At 37.8% G+C, this 19,054-nt stretch overlaps 1 protein-coding gene across 1 annotated transcript in view; it reads left to right on the top strand.

The window, feature by feature from the left end:
* Positions 1-19,054, top strand: part of TOP6BL (TOP6B like initiator of meiotic double strand breaks) — a 126,418-nt gene that overhangs the window by 60,819 nt on the left and 46,545 nt on the right. The window contains exon 8 of the mRNA XM_077115598.1: positions 3,624-3,819. Coding sequence (XP_076971713.1) covers positions 3,624-3,819 — 196 coding nt within the window. The remainder of the gene's footprint in view (positions 1-3,623; positions 3,820-19,054) is intronic.

The raw sequence follows: 19,054 nt of genomic DNA, 5'->3' as shown, positions 1-19,054 counted from the left end.
GTAATAATATGGAACAAAAAGAATCTTTCTACCTTGCCCTCTATACTATCCAACTACCACAGAATTAAAAATGGACATGAATTATAGTTCAGTTATATTTAGAAAGGACACAACGTGCTTAAGTCCAACTAATTTATTCTTTATGCAATAGTTTCTGCTTCCATTTATATCCCTTTATCAACCCCAGTAGTCATTGGATCCTAGAGCTTGAAGACATTTCCCAGGATATTATGTTTTCTTGCTCTAGCCCAAAATCACATCTCAGATTAGAATATTCTTTATTCTTTGATATGTACAGATGATAAAACCTTATCTTTAGTAATACTCTGGTATCATACAACCTTTATATATATATGCAACTTGTTATCATATATTTAGTAACAGAGAATTTGAGTCTCTGGGCCTATATTGATAGGATACCTTTTCCTGGGTGAACTGACTTATTAGTTTAGAGAAAGGAAAAGTTTCAGTAATATTTTTTCTTATTACTCTTTTCAGAAAAGAGTTTTTAGAAAGTAAGAAAACACTAAATATTACTAGGATCTCTCAAGGAGAAAAACATGGCTAATTTTTCTAATTGCTCCTACCAAACAGTAACATCAGAACTCTTGTTCACGGGATCCTGCACCATGGTGTGAGATCAGACATCCAAGTCTCGTGAGGCCTGTTTTAGGCCATTTGGATGTCAGGGACTCCTGTGCCCATGCTGATCTTTGAATGATCCTAGAAATCTTCCAGATCAGTCTCTGCTTGGAATCATAAAATGAGTTAGTAGAAGAAATATACTTTTGAGAATATGAAACTGCAATTAATAGCAGCAAAAGCTGGAATTGTGATACCATTCCTGAAATACCAATTTTTGTCACTCTTGGTCAGTACTCAATTTAATCTATTCCAACAAAACTGATAGGGAAAGCTAAATAGTTATATATAACTAGAGGTTATAACAGGAATTTTTTTTATTAATTTAAAATATTTTTTGCATACCAAAAAACACCAAACAAACGTAAACATTCTTAACTTTTGATCATTCTATTCTACATATATAATCAGTAATTTACAATAGCATCACATAGTTGCATATCCATTATCATGATCATTTATTGGAACATTTGCATCTATTCAGAAAAAGAAATAAAAAGAAAACAGAAAAAAATTCATACATACCATACCCCTTACCCCTCCCTTTCATTGATCACTAGCATTTCAATCTAAATTTATTTTAACATTTGTTCCCACTATTATTTATTTTTATTCCATATGTTTTACTCATCTGTTGATAAGGTAGATAAAAGGAGCATCAGACACAAGTTTTCACAATCACAGTCACATTGTGAAAGCTATATCATTATACAGTCATCTTCGAGAAACATGGCTACTGGAACACAGCTCTACATTTTCAGGCAGTTCCCTCCAGCCTCTCCATTACATCTTGACTAACAAGGTGATATCTACTTAATGCGTAAGAATAACCTCCAGGACAACCTCTTGAGTCTGTTTGGAATCTCTCAGCCATTGACACTTTATTTCGTCTCATTTCACTCTTCCCCCTTTTGGTTGAGAAGGTTTTCTCAATCCTTTGATACTGAGTCTCAGTTCATTCCAGGATTTCTTCCCACATTGCCAGGAAGGTCCACACCCCTGGGAGTCGTGTCCCATGTAGACAGGGGAAGGGTGGTGAGTTTGCTTGTTGTATTGGCTGGAGAGAGAGGCCACATCTGAGCAACAAAAGAGGTTCTCTTGGGCGTGACTCCTAGGCCTAATTTTAAGTAGGCTTGACCCATGCTCCATGGGGTTACGTTTCATAGGAACAACCCCCAAGACTGGGGGCTCAGCCTATAGCTTTGGTTGTCTGCACTGCTTGTGAGAATATCAAGAATTCAACTTGGGAAAGTTGAATTTTCCTCCTTTCTCACCAGTCCCTGAAGGGGACTTTGCCAATACTTTTTTATTCACTGTTCAGATCACTCTGGGATTTATCGGGGCATCACTCTGGACAAACCAACAAAATCTCATGTCCTACTCAAGATTCCATGTACTTATGGTGTCAATTAGGCTGTCTACATAAGTTATATTAGGAAATACACTAGTCAAAATATAAATGTTGTACCAAATAAACATTTTTTGCTTTAGTCTCACACGTAAGTTAAAGTTTTAAGATATTAATTACCATCTATTTTCAGCACCCTGCAGTAATGACATTCCTTTGTTCTTCCTCATGCAAAAACATTTTTTAAATTTGTACATTTAATCACTATCATTATATACTCTAGGCATTCCTAGATTATACCATCTCAATCTTTATCGTCTGTCTTTCTTTCTGATTTCATTTGTGCCCCCAGCCCTCATCCCTCTATCATTCTCACATTCAGCTTCATTCAGTGTTTTCACATAATTGTATTACAGTTAGGTAGTATTGTGCTATCCATTTCTGAGTTTTTGCATTCAGTCCAGTTGCACAATCTGTATCCCTTCAGCTCCCATTACCCAATATCTTACCCTATTTCTATCTCCTGATGGTCTCTGTTACCAACGAAATATTCCAAGTTTATTCACTAATGTCAGTTCATATCAGTGAGACCATACAGTATTTGTCCTTTTGTTTCTGGCTAATCTCACTCAGCATAATGTCCTTAAGGTCCATCCATGTTGTTACACACTTCATAACTTTCTTCTTTATAACAGGAATTTTAAATGTCCTATTATAGTAAGTTCTTTTCTTTATTTGAGACAAAATTCATGTAACATAAACTAAGCATTTTAAAGTGTACAATTCAGTGGCACTTAATACTTTCACAATGCTGTGTAATTATCACCTCTATCTAGTTACAAAAAACTATCATTACTCCCTGGGGAGACCCCATCCCCATTAAACAGTCATTCTTCATTCGCTCCCCTAGCCCCTGGCAATCACTAATCTACTTTTTGTTTCAATGAATTTCCCTATTCTGGATAGTTCATATAAATGGAATCATACACTATGTGACAGTTTGTGTGTGACTTCTTGCACTTAGCATAATATTTTTTAAATCCATATAAAATGCAGCATGTATTAGCACTACATTCTTTTTCATGGCTGAATAATATCCTGTTGTATGGATATACTGTATTTTGTTTATCCATTCATCCATTGATGGACATTTGGGTTGTTTCCACCTTTTGGCTATTGCGAATAATGCTGCTATGAACAGCTTGTACGAGTATTTGAATACCTGTTTTATCCTTTGGGGTATACACTTAGGAGTGGAAGTGCTTGATCATATGGTAATTCTAAGTTTAACTTTTTAACGAACTGCTAAACTATTCTGTACATGTCTGCACCATTTAACATTCTTACCAACACTTGTTATTTTTTACTTTTATGATTAAAGCCATCAATGTGGTATTGATTTGCATTTCCCTAATGAATAATGATGTTGAGCACCTTTTTGTATGCTTATTGGCCATTAGTGTATCTTTTTTGGAGAAATCTCTCTTCAGGTCTTTTACTTATTTTTCATTTGGGTTGTTTGTCTTTTTGTTGTTGAGTTATAAGCATTCTTTTATATTCTTGATATACAATTTACATTAAGTAGCTTCTTAAGAGGGAGAAAGTTAAAGTTGTCTTCCCTGTTTTCTGACAGTAGACCAAAATTTGGTACAACTGAATTACTCTGCAGCAGAATCCACCCTGTGCTAGGACATCCAGTAACACTTTTCATCCCTGATGATGTGGCTGGCATGGGATTGTTGGGAGAGCTGATGATGACTCCAGTTGCTGCTCTGTGTCCCTGCCCCAACGTCTCTTCCACCGAACTGAACAGGATTTCTTCAGTTTCCATATCCTTTTGATAAAAAACTTTATCTACTTGTCTTTAAAAATAGTTGTTGGGCAGACCATGGTGGCTCAGCAGGCAAGAATGCTCGCCTGCCATGCCAGAGGACCCGGGTTTGATTCCCAGTGCCTGCCCATGTTAAAAAAAAAAAGGTTGTTTATATCCTATTCTGAGAATGCCTTTAGCAATGAACTCTGTCTAGATGCACGTAACACAGGACCACGTGGATTCTACCGCTATTTACCTTGAGATTCTGACAAGTAATCTTCTGTTGACCCAAGTTTCTCTTTAAATATGGGGGAAATAATATGGCCTTCTGTAATATTTTGAAGTATGACAAAGGTAGACACATAAAAGGCTCTATTTTTCATAACTTTTTGGAAAACAAATTTCTCTTCTCATTTGCAGTAAGGTAAAACAAGTGAATGGGAAATACAAAAAGTTGTGAAAAAGCTGGAGATAGACTCACATTTTTCATTTTCTATTCAGTGGCCCCTCTGCTTGCCCATCATTGTTCAATGGCTCAGGATGTTGTACATCTACCTTGAGTACTCATTTTTATGAAGCCTAATTCTTTAAAAGCAATGTTACTGATGAGTGTCTTAGTTCTTTAAAAAATGTGGGAAAATTCCTTTAATTTATAGATTTATCAGGATTAATTGGTTTATTGTCTAGAGACTCTTGACTCATCTCATAGATCATACCAACATAAGAATGTTAGCTCTGATAAGGGGCTAAAAGTTCAACAGGGTGAGATCAGTAAGCATCTAGCTTTGCAGGTAATGGAAAGAGCACTGGATTTTAAATCAGAAAGCTTGCTGTTTCACCTTGAACTTTTTTATTTAACCTCTCTGGGCCTTAACTAGGCCTCATTTTCTAACTCTGAAAACCCCATGGTTCTGATTTAAAATCATTTAAATTGTCACTGTAAGTGTGGTTTAATTTCAATTTCATCAACATTTCTATATAACTAGTATCCATAATACCTTATTAAGTGCTAAGCCATAGTAGTGATTTAAAAGCTTATAGACTAAAAAAAAAAAAAAAAAGCCTATAGACTAATATAAGAAACACACATGGAGACGGAGCCAAGATGGCAGCTTAGTGAAGTGCAGGATTTGGTTTGTCCTCCAGAGCAGTTAGTAAATAGCCAGGAACAGTACAGAACAACTGCTGGGGCCACGTCAGTGATTGGACACGCAGCGTACCCCAGCCTGGACGAGGTGCACCGTCTGTGAGCACCCCCCAGAACGGTGAGTTCCCCAAGCCAAGGTGGCGAGTGCCCCCCCCCCCACAGACTGCTTCCCAGAGGGAAAAAGAAAGGGACTTTACTAGCAGCAGGGGCTGAGTGCAAAAAAACTCCAATTGTGGAATTAAGTAACAAATTCTAACTACTAAAAATAGGTCCCCAGCTCAGCCAAACCTCCAGTAAAAGCAGAGATCGCTGATTTTTGTCCCAGCGCAGAGGGGTCAGGGCTGACAGAAAAAGAAAAAAGAAAAAAAATGAGCTTTTTGGATCTGAAAAAGTCTGTGCCCTGCAGGAAAGGAGGGGGCACATAGGACCTGAAGATACACAGAGCAACGTACCAACTTAAGCTCTTCATTGGCAAACCCAAGGAAGGGGGCCCTACTCTGAAAAGGATTTTTCTTTTTCTCTTTTGTGGCTGTGTTTCTACAGATGATTACTCTTTGGATATAGCTGCAAGGCTTCTCGGGCTCCACTACCCTAGGCATAAGCAGAATTGAGCTTATTTGAGAGCTTGTCTGGAGCCTGTGCCTTCCCCGGGAGAGGAGTGGGGCCCAACTCAGTTGGAATTCAGACCCCAGGGTCTGGAAAAGTGAAGTGATTAAAACCAGCCTGCAACCTCTCTTCTGTTTCAACCACACCCCAGCAGGGAGAGTCTGCTGAAGTAAAGGGACTACCATATCACCTTATGCTGGTGGGACCTGCAGGCAGAAAAGTGCCACACACTGGGCAGGATAGGAAAAATGCAAAGTCCAGAGACTTCATAGGAAAGCCTTTTAATCTGCTGGGTCTCACCCTCAGGGAAAACCAATGCAGGTGACTCTTTCCTCCTGAGAGGAGACCAGTTTGGTCTGGGAAAATCTGACTGGGTTCTATAATACCTAAGTAGACCCTCCTAAGAGGTGGGGGAAAGGCACCATACAGGCAAGGCAAGAAACAAAAAACAAGAACTGAAAAATTCTGAACTATTAAACAAAACCTAAGCTGGAGGACTAGAATAAGCTGAGCTGAATGTCAAAGAAGAGATAAACAACAAAGTCATCCAGCAAGAAAATCCTGGGGAAAAAAAAAGTGAAAATCTCCAGAATAAACTAATTAAGATAATTAAATGCTTAGACGCCAACAAAAAATAACAAATCATACTAGGAAAATTGAAGAAATGGCCCAGTCAAAGGAACAAATGAACAATTCAAATGAGATACAGGAGTTGAAACAATTAATTCAGAATGTTCAAACAGACATGGAAAACATCATCAAAAATCAAATCAATGAATTGAGGGAGGATATAAAGAAGGCAAGGAATGACAAAAAAAGAAATCAAAAGTCTGAAAAAACAAATCACAGAACTTTTGGGAATGAAAGGCAAGGTAGAAGAGATGAAAAAAACAATGGAAACTTACAATGTCAGATTTCAAGAGGCAGAAGATAGGATTAGTGAACTGGAGGACAGGATGTCTGAAATCTGACAAGCAAAAAAATATGTAGGGAAAAGAATGGAAAAATATGAGCAGGGGACTCAGGGAATTGAAGGACATATGAAGCGCACGAATATACATATTGTGGGTGTCCCAGAAGGAGAAGAGAAGGGAAATGGAGGAGAAAAACTAATGGAGGAAATTATCACTGATAATTATCACTGATAATTTCCCAAATCTTATGAAAGACTTAAAATTACAGATCCAAGAAGTGCAGTGTACCCCAAATAGAATAGAACCAAATAGACATATTTCAAGACACTTACTAATCAGAATGTCAGATGTCAAAGAGAAAGAGAGCATCTTGAAAGCAGCAAGAGAAAAGCAATCCATCACATAAAAGAGGAGTCCAATAAGACTGAGTCCAATAAGACTATGTGTAGATTTCTTAGCAGAAACCATGGAGGCAAGAAGACAGTGGGATGATGTATTTAAAATACTAAAAGAGAAAAACTGCCAACCCAGAATTCTATATCCAGCAAAACTGTCCTTCAAAAATGAGGGAGAAATTAAAACATTTTCAGACAAAAATTCACTGACAGAATTTGTGACCAAGAGACTGGATCTGCAAGAAATACTAATGGGAGCACTAGAGACAGATAAAAAACAATAGGAGAGAGAGGTATGGAGAAGAGTATAGAAGTGAAGACTATCAGTAAAGGTAAAAAGAAGAAAAATTAGATATGACATATAAAATCCAAAAGGGAAAATGGTAGAAGAAAGTACTGCCCATACAGTAATAACACTAAATGTTAGTGGATTAAACTCCCCAATCAAAAGACATAGACTGGAAGAATGGATTGAAAAACAGGACCCATCTATATTCTATCTACAGGAAATGCATCTTAGACCCAAGGATAAACATAGGCTGAAAGTGAAAGGTTGGGAAAAGATATTCCATGCAAATAACAATCAGAAAAGAGCAGGAGTAGCTATACTAATATCCAACAAATTAGACTTCAAATGTAAAACAGTTAAAAGAGACAAAGAAGCACTATGTATTAATAAAAGGAACAATTCAACAAGAAGACATAACAATCATAAATATTTATGCACCAAACCAGAGTGCTCCAAAAACACATGTGGCAAACACTGAAAAGAGAAATAGACACACCTACCATAATAGATGAAGACTTCAATTCCCCACTCTCATCAATGGACAGAACATCTAGACAGAGGATCAATAAAGAACAGAGAATTTGAATAATACGATAAATGAGCTAGATTTAACAGACATATATAGAATATTACACCTCACAACAGCAGGATACACCTTTTTCCCAAGTGCTCATGGATCATTCTCAAGGATAGACCATGTGCTGGGTCACAAAGCAACTCTCAATAAATTTAAAAAGATTGAAACCATACAAAACACTTTCTCAGATCATAAAGGAATGAAGCTGGAAATCAATAATAGGCAGAACGCCAGAAAATTCACAAATATGTGGAGGCGCAACAACGTACTCTTAAACAACCAGTGGATCAGGGAAGAAATTACAAGAGAAATCAGTAAATATCCTGAGGCAAAAGAAAATGAAAACACAATGTATCAAAATTTATTGGATGCAGCAAAGGCAGTGCTAAGTGAGAAATTTATTGCCTTAAATGCTTATATTAAAAAGAAGAAAGAGCAAAAGTCAAAGAATTAACTGTTCACTTGGAAGAACTAGAGAAAGAACAGCAAACTTACCCCAAAGCAAACAAAAGGTAAGAAATAATGAAGATTAGAGCAGAGATAAATGAAATTGAGGACATGAAAACAATTGAGAAAATGAACAAAACCATAAATTAGTTCTTTGAGAAAATCAATAAAATCAATGGACCCTGTGCCAGTTTGAATCTGTGGTGGACCCTAGAGAAGCCACGTTCTTGCTGGGTGGGAGTTTTTAAATTGTTCCCCTGGAGAACTGACTCACCCGATTGTGGGTATTAAATTTTGATTAGAGAAAGATGTGACTCCACCCATTCCAGGTGGGCCTTGACTGGAATCCTTTAAAAGAGGAAACATTTTGGAGAGAGTCCCTTTTAGAACCATGACAGAGCCTGTGCAGCCAGAGACCTTTTAAAATGAAGAAGGAAAACACCCCTGGGAGATCTTCATGAAACAAGAAGCCTGGAAAAACAGCCAGCGGACGTTGCCATGTTTGTTATGTGCCTTTTCAGTTGAGAGAGAAACCCTCAACTTCATGGGCGTTCTTGAACCAAGGTATCTTTCCTTGGATGCCTTAGATTGGACATTTCTATAGCCTTGCTTTAATTGGGACATTTTCTTGGCCTTAGAACTGTAAATTAGCAACTTATTAAATTCCCCTTTTTGAAAAACTTTCTGTTTCTGGTATATTGCATTCTGGCAGCCAGCAAATTAGAACAGACCCTTAGCTATGTTGACAAGAAAAAAAGAGAGAGGATGCAAATAAATAAAATCAGAAATGGAAGAGGAGGCATAACCACTCACCCTGAAGAAATAAAGGAGGTACTGAGAGGATATTGAGCAACTATATGCTAATAAACTAGACAAAATAGATGAAATGGACAACTTTCTAGAAAGGGATGACCAACCAAAACTGACTCCGGAAGAAATAGACCACCTCAACAAACCAGTCACAAGTAAAGAGATTGAATCAGTCAGCAAGAAGCTTCCAAAAAGAAAAGTCTAGGACCAGCTTCCAAAAAGAAAAGTCCAGGACCAGATGGCTTCACATGTGAATTCTTTTTTTTAATTATTAATTTATTAATTTTTTTAAATACCAAAAAACACTAAACAAATGCAAACATTCTTAACTTTTTTCTTTTTTTATTATGATCATTCCGTTCTACATATATAACCAGTAATTCGTAATATCATCACAGTTGCATATTCATCATCATTATAATTTCTTAGAACATTTGCATCAATTCAGAAAAAGAAATAAAAAGACAACCGAAAAAAATTTATACATACCATACCCCTTACACCTACCTGCCTTTCATTGATCACTAGCATTTCAAACTAAATTTATTTTAACATTTGTTCCCCCTATTATTTATATTTATTCCATATGTTTTACTCATCTGTTGATAAGGTAGATGAAAGGAGCATCAGACACAAGGTTTTCACAATCACACGGTCACATTGTGAAAGCTATATCATTATTCAATCATCTTCAAGAAACACGGCTACTGAAACACAGCTCTACATTTTCAGGCAGTTCCTTCCAGCCTCTCTACTGCATCTTTTTTTTTAAATTAATTTTTAAATACCAAAAAACACCAAACAAACACAAACGTTCGTAACTTTTGATCATTCCATTCTACATATATAATCAGTAATTTACAATATCACATAATTGCATATTCATCATCATGATAATTTCTTGGAACATTTGCATCTATTCAGAAAAAGAAATAAAAAGAAAACAGAAAAAAAATTCATACATACCATACCCCTTACCCCTCCCTTTCATTGATCACTAGCATTTCAATCTAAATTTATTTTACCATTTGTTCCCACTATTATCTATTTCTGTTCCATATGTTTTACTTGTCTGTTGATAAGGTAGATAAAAGGAGCATCAGACACAAGGTTTTCACAATCACACAGTCACATGGTGAAAGCTATATCATTATCCAATCATCTTCAAGAAACGTGGCTACTGGAACACAGCAGTTCCCTCCAGCCTCTCCCTTACATCTTGACTAACAAGGTGATATCTATTTAATGTGTAAGAATAGCCTCCAGGATAACCTCTCAACTCTGTTTGGAATCTCTCAACCATTTACACTTTATTTTGTCTCATTTCACCCTTCCCCCTTTTGGTCGAGAAGGTTTTCTCAATCCCTTAATGCTGAGTCTCAGCTCATTCTAGGGTTTTTCTCAATCCTTGATGCTGAGTCTCAGCTCATTCTAGGATTTCTGTCCCATATTGCCAGGAAGGTCCACACCCGTGGGAGTCATTTCCCACGTAGACAGGAGGAGAGTGGTGAATTTGCTCGTTTGTTGGCTGGAGAGAGAGGCCACATCTGAGCAACAAAAGAGATTCTCTTGGGGGTGACTCCTAGGCCTAATTTTAAATACACTTGACCCATCCTCCATGGGGTTAAATTTCATATTGAACAACCCCCAAGACTGGGGGCTCAGCCTATAGCTTTGGTTATCCACACTGCTTGTGAGAATATCAAGAATTCAACTTGGAGAAGTTGAATTTTTCCCCCTTTCTCACCATTCCCCAAAGGAGACTTCGCCAATACTTTTTTATCCACTGTTCAAATCACTCTGGGATTTATCGGGGCATCACCCTGGACAAACCAACAAAATCTCATTCACATGTGAATTCTACGAAGCGTTCAAGAAAGAATTAGTACTAATTCTGCTCAAACTCTTAAAAAAATTGAAGAGGAGGGAAAGCTACCTAACTCATTCTATGAAACCATCATCACCCTAAAACTAAAGACAAAGATGTGACAAGAAAAGAAAACTACAGACCAATTTCCCTAATGAATATAGATACAAAAATTCTCAACAAAACACTTGCAAATTGAATCCAGCAGCACATTAAAAGAATTATACACCGTGACAAAGTGGGTATGCAAGGATGGTTCAACATAAGAAAATCAATTAATGTAATAGACCGTATCAACAAATCGAAGCAGAAAAACCACATGATAATCTCGATTGATGCATAAAAGGCATGTGATAAAATTCAACATCCTTTCTGATGGAAAACACTTCAAAGGGTAGGAATAGAAGGGAACGTCCTCAATGTGATAAAGGGAATATGTGAAAAACCCACAGCTAATATCATCCTCAATGGGAAAAGACAAAAAGCTTTCCCTCTAAGATTAAGAACAAGACAAATATGCCCACTGTCACCATTGTTATTCAACATTGTACTGGAAGTTCTAGCCAGAGCAATTAGATGAGAAAAGGAAATAAAAGGCATCCAAATTGGAAAGGAAGAAGTAAAACTCTCACTGTTTGCCAATGATATGATACTATATGTTGAAGATCCCCCAAAAAATCTACAGCAAAGCTGCTAGAGCTAATAAATGAGTACAGCAAAGTGCCAGGGTACAAGGTCAGCACCCCAAAATCAGTAGTGTTCCTATACAGTAGCAATGAGCAATCTGAGGAGGAAATCAAGAAAAAAAATTCCATTTGCAATAGCAACCAAAAGAATAAAATATTTAGGAATACATTTAAGGATACAAAAAACTATACACAGAAAACTACAAGAAATTGCTAAAAGAAATCATGGAAGACTTAAATAAAAGGAAGAGCATACAGTGTTTATGGATTGGAAGACTAAGTATAATCAAGATGTCAATTCTACCCAAACTGATTTATAGATTTGATGCAATACCAATTAAAATCCCCAAAACTTACTTTGCAGAAATAGAAAAACCAATAACCAAATTTATTTGGAAAGGCAAGGCCCCCCAAATAACTAAAAACATCTTGAGAAAGAAAATTGAAGGTGGAGATCTCACAGTGCTTAACTTTCAAGCATATTACAAAGCTGCAGTGGTCAAAACAGCATGGTACTGGCATAAAGATAGGTATACTGACCAGTGGACTCTAATAGAGTGTTCGGATTATAGACCTTTTCATCTATGGACAATTGATCTTTGATAAGGCAGTCAAGCCAACCCACCTGGGACAGAGCAGCCTCTTCAATAAATGGTGCTTGGAGAACTGCATATTCATATGTGAAAGAATGAAAGAGGATCCATATCTCACACCCTATACAAAAATTAACTGAAAATGGATCAAAGACCTAAACATTAGCTCTGAGACCATAAAACTTTTAGAAAAAAAATGTAGGGAAATAGCTGTGGGAGTTAGATTCAGTTGTCAATTTGGCCAGGTGAAGGTACTTAGTTTTGTTGCTGTGGACATGAGCCAATGGCATGTAAACCTCATCTGTTGCTCATTACACCTGCAGTCAGCTAAGAGGCGTGCCTGCTGCAATGAATAATGTTTGATTTAATTGGCTGGTGCTTAAATGAGATAGCTCAATGTAGCACAGAGCCCAAGCAGCTCAGCATACCTCATTTTAGCGCTGGCAGCTCAGCCCAGGCCTTTGGAGATGCAGAAAGAAATCACCTCAGGGAAAGTTGTTGGACCCAGAGGCCTGGAGAGAGGGCCAGCAGAGATCACCCTGTGCCTTCCCATGTAAGAAAGAACCTCATTTGAAAGTTAGCTGCCTTTCCTCTGAAGAACTAACAAAATAAATCCCCTTTTATTAAAAACCAATCCATCTCTGTTGTGTTGCATTCCGGCAGCTAGCAAACTAGAACAATATCTTAAAAATATTATAATAGGAGGTGATTTCCTATACCTTACATCCAAAGCATGAGTATTGAAGAAAGAAATAGATAAATGGGAAATCCTCAAAATTAAACACTTTCATGCATCAAAGAACTTTGTCAAGAAAGTAAAAAGGCTACATGTGTAATGGGAGACAATATTTGGAAACCACATATCAGATAAGGGTTTAATGCCCAAAATATATAAAGAAATTCTTCAGCTCAGCAACAAAAATACAAAGAATCCAATTTAAAAATGGGGCAAAAGACATGAACAGACACTTCTTGGAAGAGGAAATACAATTGGCTAAAAGGCACATGAAAAGGTGTTCAATTTCACTGGCTATTAGGGAAATGCAAATCAAAGCCCCAGTGAGATATCATCTGACACCCACTAGAATGGCTATTTAAAAAAAAAACACAGAAAATGACAAGTGCTGGAGACGATGTAGAGAAAGAGGCACATTTATCCACTGTTGGTGGGAATGTAAAATGGTACAACCACTCTGGAAGGCAATTTTTCGGTTCCTCAGAAAGCTAAGTATAGGCTTGCCATATGATCTAGAAATCCCATTTCTAGAGAGTATATATTCAGAGGACATGAGGGCAAGGATACAAACTGACATTTACACACCAATGTTTATAGCAGCATTATTTATGATTGCCTAGAGATAGAAACAGTCCAAATGTCTATCAATGGATGAGTGGCTAAACAAACTGTGGTATGCACATATGCTGGGACATTATACAACTGTATGACAGAATGAAACCCTGAAGCATGTATCATTGTGATGAACCTTGAGGACATTGTGCTGCGTGAAATTAGCCAGAAACAAAAGGAAAAATGCTATATGGTCTGTGCTGGTTTGAAAGGATGTATGTCCCCTAGGAAAGCCATGTTTTAATCTAAATCCCATTTCATAAAGACAGAATAATCCCTATTCAATACTGTATGTTTGATTCTGTAATTAGATCATCTCCATGGAGATATAACCTACTCAAGAGTGGTTGTTAAACTGGATTAGGAGAGATGTGTCTCCACCCATTTGGGTGGGTCTTGATTGGTTTACTGAAGTCCTATAAAAGAGGAAAGATATTGGAGAATGAAGGAATCACAGAGAGCAGAGCAGAACGACATAGTCATAAGACGCAGAGTCCACCAGCCAGCGACTTTTGGAGATGAAGAAGGAAAATGCCTCCCAGGGAGCTCCATGAAACAGGAAGCCCAGAGAAGAAGCTAGCAGATGACGCCATGTTCTCCGTGTGCCTTCCAGATGAGAGAGGAACCCGACCGTTTCACCATGTGCCTTTCCAGATGAGAGAGAAACTCTGACTGTGTTCGCCAGGTGCCTTCTCACTTGAGAGTGAAACCCTGAACTTCACCAGCCTTCTTGAACTGAGGTATCTTTCCCTGGATGCCTTAGATTGGACATTTCTATAGACTTGTTTTAATTGGAACATTTTATTGGCCTTAGAACTGTAAACTAGCCACTTATTAAATTCCCCTTGTTAAAAGCCATTCCATTTCTGGTATATTGCATTCTGGCAGCTAGCAAACTAGAACATGGTCTCACTAATATGAACTCATGTTAATAAGTGAATTTTGAAAATTGAAGTTAAGAACACAGGTTATCAGGAGATGGAAATAGGGTAAAGATTGGGCAATTGGTGCTGAAGGAAAACAGATTGTGAACAGGACTGACTGTAAAAATTCAGAAATGGGTAGCACAATAGTACCTGATTGTAACATGATATTATAAGTATACGGAATGAAGCTGAATGTGAGTATGATTGAGGAAGAAGGGCTAGGGGCAAGTATGAAATCAGAAGGAAAAATAGGATAAAGACTGAGATGGTATAATTTAGGAATGCCTAGAGTGGACAATGACGGTGATTAAATGTACAAATTAAAAAACATTTTTTGGATGAGAGAGAACAAATGAATGTCCATATTGCAGGGTGTTGAAAATGGATGGTATATGGGAAGTACAATCAATGCAAGCTAGGGTCTATAGTAAACAATAACACTGTAATATGCTTCCACTGAATGTAGCAAAGGCATTAGGGCAAAACTAAATGTCAACGGGCTGGGGGTGGGGGTGGATAGGGAAGGGGTATAGATTCTTTGTGGAAAATAATAAGGGAATGTCTTCAAATGGATTATGATGGTGAAAGCATGTCTATACACTTAGGTTGGATTGTATGATGTATGAATAAAACTGTTTAAAAATGAACAGAGAGAAACAAGTGCTAGAGAAAATGTGGAGAAAGAAATGTACCTATGCACTGTCAGTAGGGAAACTGAGAGGTGCAGCCTCCTGAACGGCAGAGTGGTAGTGCCACAAGAGGCTAGGGGTGGGGCTGCCATGTGATCCTGAAACCCCGTTGCTCAGTGTATACCTGGAGGAACAGCGCATGGGTGCACGAATGGGCATTTGCACACTGGTGTTTATGGAGGCAATGTTCCCCATCCACAATGTATGAAGGTGTCCTAAGGGTACAATGACTGAGGAATGGGAGGGGGAACTGTGGTGTATACATACAATGGACTACTGAGCCACTGCAAGAAGGAATGAAGTTGTGAGGCATGCAACTAGGTGTGTGACCCTTAAGAATTATATGTTGAATGAAATGTCAGGAACAAAAAGACAAAGATTATCATGCCTCTATCATATGGACTAACTAAAATATAAAAGCTCAGTGAACTGAAATTGAGAACATAGGTTATCAGGTTGGGGCCTATTGTAATGGGTCCTAGATTAATAAGCTCTTACAGCAGTCACATATATTCAGGAGGTGTAACTATTCTTTCTGAATTCTGAGATACTGAGATGTTTCCTTATAACCTGGTTATAAACTCCTGGTATTTATTTGACACCTGAGGCTCAGATTGAGAGCTCTGAAGCTATGAAAGTCAGCATACAGGAACTGTTTAAAAAGTTGAAAAAGTGATCAGACTTCAAGTAGAGATATGAATGAAGCTGATTTGGATAGGACTAAGGTATATCAGAATACAGGGTAAAGGATGATATCATCTATATTTTAAAACTTCAACTTCTGTGTGAGACTAAGGAGAAAGATATTTATTTGGCACAAAATTTATATTTTGAGTAGTGCGTTTCCTAATTTAACTTGTATGATCAGTTTAGTTGAACACCATAAGTACATGAAATCTTGAATAGAGTGTGAGATTTTGTTCGTTGTCCAGGTTAGTGTGATGCCCCGATATATCCCAGAGTAATTTGGGCAGTGAATAAAGAAGTATTTGCAAAGTCTCCTTGGGGAAATGGGGAGAAAGGAGGAAATATTTAACTTTCCTATTTGGAGAATTCCTGATACTCTTGCAAGCAGTAGGGACAACCAAATCAAAAGGCCAAGCCCTCGAGCTTGGGAACTTATTCCTGCAAAGGAGAGGCTAAACCTATTTAAAATTAGGTCTTAGAGTCACCTCCCAAGACCCTCTTTTGTTGCTCAGATATGGCCTCTCTCTCTAAACTAACTCGGCAAATGAACTCACTGCCTTCCCTCCTACGTGGGACATGACTCCCAGGGTGTAAGTCTCCCTGGCAACGTGGGTCAGAAATCCCAGTATGAGCCAGGACCCAGCATGAAGGGATTGAGAAATACTTCTTGATAAAAGGGGGAAGAGAGAAATGAGGCAAAATAAAGTTTCAGTGGCTGAGAGATTTCAAACACAGTCGAGAGGTTATCCTGGAAGTTATTCTTGTGCATTATATAGAATCCGCTTTGTAGTTTATAGTGTTTTGGAGTGACTGGAGGGAAGTGCCTGAAACTGTTGATCTGTATTCCAGTAGCCTTGATACTTGAAGATGATCGTATAAAGATATAATGTTTACAGTGTGACTGTGTGATTGTGAAAACCTTATGTTTTCGCAAATATGAGCCATTGATTGTACACCATGAATGGAATGTATGTACGTGAAGATTTCTCAAAAAAATATTTTTAAAGAGAGGTGCAATGATGGCTCAGTGGCAGAATTCTCACCTGCCATGCCAGAGACCCGGGTTCGATTCCCAAAACCTGCTCATGCCAAAACAAAACAAAACAGACTGGTTAATAAATTGAGTAGATTGAAATACTAGTGGTTAATGAGAGAGGGAGGGGTAGGGGGTATTTTTCTTTTTTCTTTCTTTTGCTGGAGAAAAGCAAATGTTCAAAAATGATTATGTTGATGAATACACAACTATGTGATGATATTGTGAGCCACTGACTGTACACCATGTCAAGAATGTTTGTATATTTGTTTGTTGTTTATGATAAAAAATATTTTTTAAAAAGAACATTTAGCTTCCTGACATAATAAATCTCTCTGCCTTTGGTCTCATACAGTCGCTGAAGGTCTAGAGTAGATACGCTATTATCTTTTACGTTGCATTCTAATTTACCTTAAACCCAGCCAGATTGGCTTTGTTTTTTTTTTCGGGGCGGGGGAGTGGGCGAGAGGCAGGGTGGAGGGGCTCACCATGCTGCAGGGCCAGGGACGGCTCCTGAAGGACCTCATTTCTCTTGTGGTGCCCTTTATTTCTGGCCCTTGGGGACGATTCTTTTTTTTTTTTTAAATTTTTATTAATAAAACCAATCAACATACAACATGAATATTCTTAACTTATGAACATTCCATACATGGTGTGCAATCAGTGGCTCACGATATCATCACATAATTGTATATTCATCACCATGATCATTTCTCAGAACATTTACATTACTCCAGAAAAAGAAATAAAAAGAAAAAAGAAAAAACTCATACGTGCCATACCCCTTACCCCTCCGTCATTGATCACTAGTATTTCCCTCTACCCAATTTAACATTTGTTCTCCCTATTATTTATTTATTTTTAATCCATTTTTTTTACTCGTCTGTCCATACTGTAGATAAAAGGAGCATCCGAACAAGGTTTTCACAATCACATGGTCACTTTGAGAAAGCTTTATCATTATACAATCATCTTAAAGAAACATGACTACTGGAACACAGCTCTACAGTTTCAGGCAGTTCCTTCTAGCCTCTCTAGTATACCTTAAACTGAAAAGGGGTTATCTATATAATGCATGAGAAAACTTCCAGGGTAACCTCTCAACTGTTTTTGAAATCTCTCAGCCACTGACACTTTATTGTATCTCATTTCTCTCTTCCCCCTTTCAGTCAAGAAATTTTCCTCAATCCCTTGATGCTGAGTCTCAGCTCATTTTAGGATTTCTGTCCCACATTTACAGGGAAGTTTACACCCCTGGGAGTCATGTCCCACGTAGAGATGGGGAGAGCTATGAGTTTACTTGCTGTTTGGCTTTGTTTTAAACTCTAATTTAGGCCTGATCTCTTTTTTAGTTACTTTAACTGTTATTGTATAAAGCTATAACTTTCAGGACTGTAGCACTCCATTTGGGTTGTTAGGTGTCACAGAGGTACTCCAAGTTCCAGGGAAATACCAGCTGATACACATATGGCTCAGTGTCTCAGAATCTAGAAATACATTTACAACTTCAGACTAAAGGTGGGTGCTATAAAGTCTTACAATCTAGGTTCCCATTTTCTTATAAGTATTTTGTGAGAGAGACCTTGGTATATTTGTTCTCATGTTTCTGGCTTATTTTGTGCAACACATTGTTCCCAAGGTTTATTCAGTTCATTGTGTGCCTCTTGACATTCTTCCTTTTTGTAGCTGTACCATATGCCATCATATAAGTGTATTATCATCATTTACCATTGTGCTTCTCAGTCATTGTATCCTTTGGTTCCCTCTGTCTATTGGGCATCATGGTTAATGTCCAAAATAAGAAAACCATGTCTTACAGTATCCTCACTTGCTTATACAATCAGCAGCACTCTCAGTTTTAGACAATTTTCATTGGTCCATAATGACAAAGACCTGGCAAACACAACATCACTGTTTTAGTTTGCTAAAACTGCCAGAATGCAATATACCAGAAATGGAATGACTTTTAAGAAGGGGAATTTGTTAAGTTGCCAGTTTACAGTTCTAAGAACATGAAATGTCCAAGCTAAGGCATCTGGGGAAAGATACCTTGATTCAAGACAGACCAATGGGTCCAGAACACCTGTCAACTGGGAAGTCACATGATTGGTGTCTGCTGGAGTCTCTGGATTCTGGACACCTCTCTCAGCTGGGAAGGCACACTTGCAATGTCTGCTAGCTTTGTGTCCTCATTTTATAAGGCTTCCCCAGGGGAACCTTACTTCTGCATCTCTGAA

This window comes from Tamandua tetradactyla, chromosome 9 (genome assembly GCF_023851605.1).
Source record: "Tamandua tetradactyla isolate mTamTet1 chromosome 9, mTamTet1.pri, whole genome shotgun sequence".
Classification (NCBI taxonomy): domain Eukaryota; kingdom Metazoa; phylum Chordata; class Mammalia; order Pilosa; family Myrmecophagidae; genus Tamandua; species Tamandua tetradactyla.
This window is presented reverse-complemented; position numbering and strand designations above follow the sequence as displayed.